At 34.2% G+C, this 7,298-nt stretch overlaps 1 protein-coding gene and 1 long non-coding RNA gene across 2 annotated transcripts; both read left to right on the top strand.

The window, feature by feature from the left end:
* The first annotated feature begins 2,350 nt into the window (after positions 1 to 2,350).
* On the top strand, positions 2,351 to 4,396 carry LOC132300219 (uncharacterized). The gene is made up of 2 exons (XR_009480350.1): positions 2,351 to 2,572; positions 3,643 to 4,396. It is a non-coding gene; the product is annotated as an uncharacterized LOC132300219 (long non-coding RNA).
* A 184-nt stretch (positions 4,397 to 4,580) lies between these two features.
* On the top strand, positions 4,581 to 7,237 carry LOC132301412 (disease resistance protein RPV1-like). Its single transcript, XM_059798665.1, has 4 exons — positions 4,581 to 4,618; positions 5,224 to 6,325; positions 6,402 to 6,857; positions 7,013 to 7,237. The coding sequence occupies exons 1-4, from the start codon at positions 4,581 to 4,583 to the stop codon at positions 7,235 to 7,237; spliced, it is 1,821 nt and encodes a 606-aa protein (XP_059654648.1).
* Positions 7,238 to 7,298: the final 61 nt, after the last annotated feature.

Genomic DNA, 7,298 nt, shown 5'->3' with positions numbered 1-7,298 from the left:
TTCATCCAAATCCCACGGTGATTCAAGATCAAGCTCGTGCAGCCCTTGAATCCAACTAACAAAGGAGATCGAATCAGAGGACCTTATTCTATGTAAAGAATATTACTATAGAGGATTGTACTCCAAGTTTATAAATTAATAAAATATTATTTTTGCCCTTATTTTGTTCTTTATTTGCAGACTACAAAATTTGTGTATACTCTTCTAATTAAGGTAGGGATATTCTAATTTGCAATTTCATAGATTTTTTATGAATTAATTCCTTATAATTGAAGTATAACATGCTAGATTGTAAATTTTTCTTGAGAAATTGCCATGATGCTATATATATGATGTGTATCTCTATGTGTGTTATGTGTAAATAATATATGTGTGTATGATTTGTTGATTGGATATAGAAAGCATGCCTTTGTGATTATGTCATTGTTTAATATGTGTAATTGTCGAAATTTTATTGACTTAAAGCATGCTATAAATTCATGAGAAAATTCTTCTTTAGTATGAAATGTTGTTGTGGTTTGATGATATAAAAATTATGGTAATTTGTAAAGCATGAAGCATTCATGCATCCATTAGGAAGGAAAAAGGAAAAAATGTATTTTTTTAAAAAAACCAATGAAATTGTTTTGGGGAAATGTTTTCAAAAGTGTTTATGAAAAAAACCGGACGCCTAGGAGGCGCCTAGTGGTCCGTGGTGTTAGTGTAGTCTAAAGGAGAGTTAGAGAAAGACTTTAGTGTGGTTGAGCTACCTAGGCTAGACGATGTCATGGAGGTGCCATGTGGTCGGGGAAAGTTAGCCAACCCTCCCTTCGTGATGCTTTAGAGGTGCATTGGGTCAGATCGCACTAACGGTTTGGAAGTTGAAACGGTATTGTTTCGGAAGTGGGGAGCGACATTGCATGGCATGGCATTACATTGGCATACATTGTATATTTGGTGGTTATACGACTTGCGTATGTATTTGTTGATTATTATCATTACTTTACTTGTTTTCCTCGAGGAATGATCCCATTTACTTCTACTCTATTCCTTATGTGGATTCATGAGGTCATAAGAGGTGCGTTTTAGATACTTTCTACGAGCTTTATGCTCACCCCATTATTTTAATATTTTTTAGGTCAAAGGAAGAAAGTGACGGACGACGTTCCCTCATAGGTTTTAATGGGTTAGTGGACTATTTTGACATATTTTGTAGCTATGATCTCATTTTATTATTATTATTATTATTATTTATAAACCCTGGGATGACACGTGTATTATGTATTGACAGAGAAAAGGAAGGTAACGTCTTTAGTTGACCTCGGGTTCGGGTAAGGACCCGGTTAGCGATTCGGACCCTCGAATTTGGGCCGTTACAGAAGTGTAATATATAATATGTGATGGAAGAGGAAAGCAGCGGTGGTGGCGGTGGCTGCCGGGTAATAAGAAGTAAGATTTGGTTGGGGTATTTTTGGAAGAGTAAAAGAGTAAACTGTGTATTATATTAATTGAGAGGTATTTTTGTACAAATTAAAAAAAAATAAGAGTGTTATTTGCTCACATTTTTAAATAGGGATAAAATTACTATAAAAATGTTTTTTGTACTTACCCCTTCATAGTATGTGCAAAATGTTCTTGTACAGGGATTTGTTGTGCTAAGACACATTTGTAATTTCCCAACTCTTTTTAACGGGAGTAATTCTCACTTTTGATTTTTCCTCTTATATAAGTTATTTCCTTGGTACATGAAATGGTGGCAGTAAGAGTTTGGTGGAGAGAGAGAGAGAGAGAGAGAAGGAAAGAGGGTTTTTTTATCTATTAAAATATATTTTTTTATTATTTTATAAAAATATAAGGGTAATAGGTCCTTACACTTCAGTTGATGGACATCTTGGTTACCTAAAATCCACACCCCCACTTAATGCATAAAAAAATCCTAGCCGGTATTACATCACAATACCCTTCTTAATTTAATGGTCTTACCAGGGTAAAAAATAAAAAATAAAAAATTAATGGTCCATATATATATATAAATCATGAATAAACAAATTCAACATAAAACTAACACTTAAGTTTAAACAAAATAAAGAAAAAAGAAATAATAAGCCAGTAAATGAATTTGTGATTTACCATGAATAAACAAATAACTCTCACTAGTCTAGAGTAAAAAATTAAATAAATAAATAAATTGGTAACATTAAATAATTTATCCATACAACATTTGACAGTGTCATAAATAATGAAAAATTTAATACAAAATTTAGATTATACAATTTTCAACCACTGCTCATAATGCGATAAGACCAACCTAATAAACTCGGTCAAGAAGTGTCCCACAGGGATTAGCATATTAACAAGCTTGAATGTTTGGTTTCACACACTTGCTGGGAAGCTTCCTCTGTGGATCCACCAATGGTTCTTTCCGCCCCTTTTATCATTTGACCACGTTCCCTTCTCTATTTCTCCCTATTCCTTTCCTTTGCTACCCCTTTATCATCGTCTCTCTACCCTTTTGCTTCCCTCCTCCTCTCTCTTCATCATCGAGCATAACAGATTCAATCTTCCTGTTCTTGGGGGATTTTGCTTATTACAGGTAACCCTTTACAATTGAACACCCTTTGCTCAATATTCCAAGTTTATTACATGGATCATTAATCAATTTGTATTTTGTATGTTCTATTTCTGCTTGTTTTGTTGTTAATAAGTTCATGCATCCATGAAAAAAAGCTGAAACTGCATATAGATCTGTAGCCTGATTAAAACTAGCCACTGGGTCTGGTATTTCTGTCTTTCTCTATCAGTTCAAGTATGCATAAATTTAAAATTGGTATGGAATGTAAGTAAGTATGATTAAATTTGAATATTTTAATTTAGTAAAACTGAAAATATATATAGAGATATACAAAAGATCGAAGGTCAAGAAATAACAAAAGAAGTATTTGTTTTACTTGAGCTCAATCCTTTAATTGGTGGGAAGATAGAAGATGGTGTTGGTTAAGTTGAAGAGTGCTTATGGTGTATTGTGCAATCAACTGAGTCTAAAAAAATGAATGGAAAAATTTTAAAGCTATATTTGGGAGTACCAAATCGGCATATTGGAATTGTCAGAAGTTTAGTTCAAAGCTTCACAAACACAACATAACACTATTAAAATGTGTATGCGAAGATAAATTAGAGAGTCTACTAACATGGTTTTGGTAATGTGCAGCAAAAACCTACAGTTGTGCTTGTGAGGAATAATTTCTTTTTCGTCAATGACAATGATAGAAAAAAGAAGACAAAACTAACACGAGTTCATGTAGTAAGGAAGTTATAAGAGTGAGTAGTTTCATTAAAGTTATAATTAACTCTAGAAAGAGCAGGTGGTGAAATATTTTACATGTAGCATATGGCAAATAATTGAGATGAAATTTTGTTGAGCTGAGTTGTTCTAAAACCTTTGTGAAGCAACTTTGAAGCATTTTGTGTCTGGATTTTTGGTTGCGTGTATTCCATTTAATCCTTGCTTGATGTATAATTCATTAAAGCATGTCCTTTAACATTTTGCTTATGAACTTTGGTTCGCATATGGGATTTAATTGACTTCGCTTATTTGAGTACATAATATTGCTGGTTTATTTTTTTTATTGATACCGTATACAAATACTGGTTGTGCCTGTACAGATAACATATATCCCTTGTCCATTGATCTCTTAGAGCGTTGTTCAATGGCTGCTATGGGAGCCTAAGAAGCCTCCTCAAGTCGATATTCTTATCACGTGTTCTTGAGTTTCAGAGGTGATGACATCCGGAATACCTTTGCTGATCACCTTTATATAGCTCTACTACATGCAGGAATTCGCACATTTAGGGATGATGATGGATTGGAGAGAGGACAGAATATTGCTGTAGAACTAAATAAGGCAATCCAAGTGTCGAGGATTTCAATAATAGTCTTCTCAAAAGACTATGCATCTTCAAGATGGTGTCTTGATGAGCTTTTGAATATCCTTGAGCACAAGAAGACTGGTGGTTATATAATTCTACCGGTCTTCTACCATGTGGATCCATCCCATGTAAGAAACCAGACAGGGAGTTTTGCAGAGGCATTTGCTATACACGAAGAGCGATTTAAGGCAGAGATAGAAGAAAGAAAAGAGGCAGGGTTGGACAAGATAAAGAGGTGGAAAGCAGCTCTGAAAGAAGTTGCAGATTTGGCAGGGATGGTTTTACGAGATGGGTCATTTCCTTAAAAGTGTTAATAATGTTGATTTATACTTTCAAATTATTCATGCCATTAGATGCTAATGTTATCTACTCTCCACATTATTTCTTAATGGTTTTTTTTGATAAGTACATTATTTCTTAATGTTAATGCTTTAAACTAGTTGAAATGTATTGAAACACTATTAATACTATCTGTATATTATTTATCAAATTATTATTATTATTATTTTTTATTTTTTATTTTTACCTACATACTTTTAGCCAAAGTATTGATAAAATATGAAAGTTTGACCCCACTCAAAAATTGATAGAATAGTCCAAGACTTCAAGTAGATGCAAAAGACATGTTATCCAGAGATCAAGTAGGCGTAGAATTAGAATTCCATGATATACCAATGCGATGTTTTATTACTGTCCTATTTCAGAATTTGTGGTATAGTGGTTTCCAAATACTGGATGTTTAAATTTTACTAAGAATCTGAGTTTATCAAATGTGCCACTTATATAGAGATTTGATGATTAGAAGATATCAATTCAAAATGCTTGAAAAAAGGAGGAAATAGAAAAGATGCAGCGAACATGAAAGGACTAAAACGAACATGATGTTTAATCATTTTTATTTACAACTGAAGGTTAAAGTAAATCAACTTTAAGGTGTCTAAAATCACATAACAACACTCCGAAAGAATAGTCAGTACTTACAAAATTTTTGGAAATAAGTGGATGAAGCCTAAAGAATGGAAATATCATTAAAATTGTGAACAACATGAATCCCTTTTCGTGAACTTGTTTATATGACTTGGAATCTGAATTTTGTGAATGTTCTTATATTTTCTATTATTCTCTTTTTGTTATATCTTTAACATAGTATAGTGTGTTATTCTGTCTAGTGTGTATGCTTGTATACGAGTCAACATAATGGCCAAAATTGAACACCATGTAATTTGTTGTATTTTATTTTCATAAGCATCATTTGCTGTTTAATTTTAACAGTTGACGTTTTAAATGTACCTTTCCCATTTCCGTTGCACTTTGTAGGCAAGAGTCAAGTTTTATTCATAAAATTGTTAAAGAGATTGGGAAAAAATTGAATCGCACGATCTTGAGTGTTGGTCCATCCCCAATTGGAATCGATTCTCGTGTAAAAGACATTAATTCGTGGATACAATATGAATCGAAGGATGTTGGCATAGCTGCAATCTGTGGTATGGGGGGAATCGGGAAGACAACCATCGCCAAAACTGCGTATAACCTTAACTTCGACAAATTTGAAGGTAGCAGCTTCATTGCAGATATTAGAGAAATATCAGAACAACCCAATGGATTGGTTCGCTTACAAAAACGACTTCTTTCAGATATTGTAAAGGGAAGAAAAGTAAAAATTAGTAGTGTTGATGAAGGAATCATTAAGATTAGAGATGCTATATGCTGTAAAAGAGTTCTGGTTGTTTTTGATGATGTGGATCAATTGAACCAATTAAATGCAATACTCATTATGCGAGATTGGTTTTGTCTAGGAAGTAAAATTATCATAACAACCAAACATGAGCAATTGCTGAAGGCACATGAACTTGATAAGATTTACAAAGTTAAGGAATTAAACGATGATGAATCGTTTCAACTCTTCTGTTGGCATGCCTTTGGACCAGATAATCCAATTGAAGCTTACTCTGAGAAGTCAAAAATGGTCGTAAAGTACTGCGGAGGGCTTCCTTTAGCTCTTCAAACGTTGGGTTCTTCTCTGTCTGGTAGACCTGTAGATGTGTGGGAAAGTACATTAAAGAAATTGGCAGCTATTCCTAACACTCAGATCCTAAAGAAACTTAAAATAAGCTTTGATTCTCTACAAGATGATCATGACATAAATTTATTTCTTGACATTGCTTGTTTCTTTGTTAGAAAGGATAAAGATTTCACAATTACAACACTAGATGAGTGTGATTTCTACACAAAAGCTGGGATACACAATCTCATCGATAGATGTCTCATAACTATCGATGACAACAAGAAGCTGGCAATGCATCAGTTGCTTTGGGAAATGGGGAGAGAAATCATACACCAAGAATCACCCAAGGAACCTGGGAAACGCAGCAGATTATGGCATCACAAGAATGCCTTTAGTGTATTAAATGAAAAAACTGTAAGAAATATGCTTCTCATGATGTCTACTTGTACACTTTTTAGTTGGTATGCTTACTTTTCAAGTGTCTTACCAGGGAACAGATTCCATTGAAGGCCTCATCCTTAACTTGAATGTGTCTGAGGAAGATAGGTCCACTGAGGAATTCTTTGGTTTAGATAATGGAAAAAGACACTATTCGGAAGATTTTCTTGACAAATCAGCATTATTATTGGAGAACAATTCATTGAAGCGGCGTCGTCTAGGGTTCTTATCTTGGCTCCCCATAATTTCCGCCTCAACAAGATCGCATTCCACATCAGATGAAGTAGATTTGCAAACTGATGCATTTTCAATGATGCACAGATTAAGACTACTCGAGCTCAATAATACAAGGCGCACAGGAGGCTATGAAGAATTGCCTAGGAAGTTAAGATGGTTGGGTTGGCGTGGGTTCCCTTTAGAATCTATACCCAGTAGCTTTCACCTGGAGAGTCTTGTTGCCCTTGACATGCACAATAGTAGCTTGAAACATGTTTGGAATGGAAACAAGGTCTCAAACTAACTTTTTTCCTCCTTCTATTTTGATTGGTGATTAATATAAATATTCATCTAAATGAATTTCCAAATTTGCCGTTGCGTGGTGCATTGATAAAATGCTTGGGTTGTCAAGTGTGTTATTCTAATGTTTTCTTCTTTTTTAAACAGTTGCTTAGATCGCTGAAAATCCTCAATCTCAGTCATTCCCGTAGTCTTACCAATACGCCTGACTTCTCACAAGCCCCCAATCTTGAAAGGTTGATTCTTAAAAATTACATAAATTTGATTGAGATACATGGATCAATTGGGGATTTAGGGAGACTAGTTCTGTTGAATCTAAAAGGTTGCAAAAATCTTCGGAAGCTTCCATCGAAAATTGGCGGGCTAAAATGACTTGAAGTACTCATTCTATCTCATTGTTTAAAGCTCGAGAAGTTACCAGAAGAGCTGGGCA

This window comes from Cornus florida, unplaced genomic scaffold, assembly GCF_030987335.1.
Source record: "Cornus florida cultivar Cherokee Brave unplaced genomic scaffold, ASM3098733v1 CherokeeBrave_3.0.0_Hap2_Chr03, whole genome shotgun sequence".
Lineage (NCBI taxonomy): Eukaryota > Viridiplantae > Streptophyta > Magnoliopsida > Cornales > Cornaceae > Cornus > Cornus florida.
This window is presented reverse-complemented; position numbering and strand designations above follow the sequence as displayed.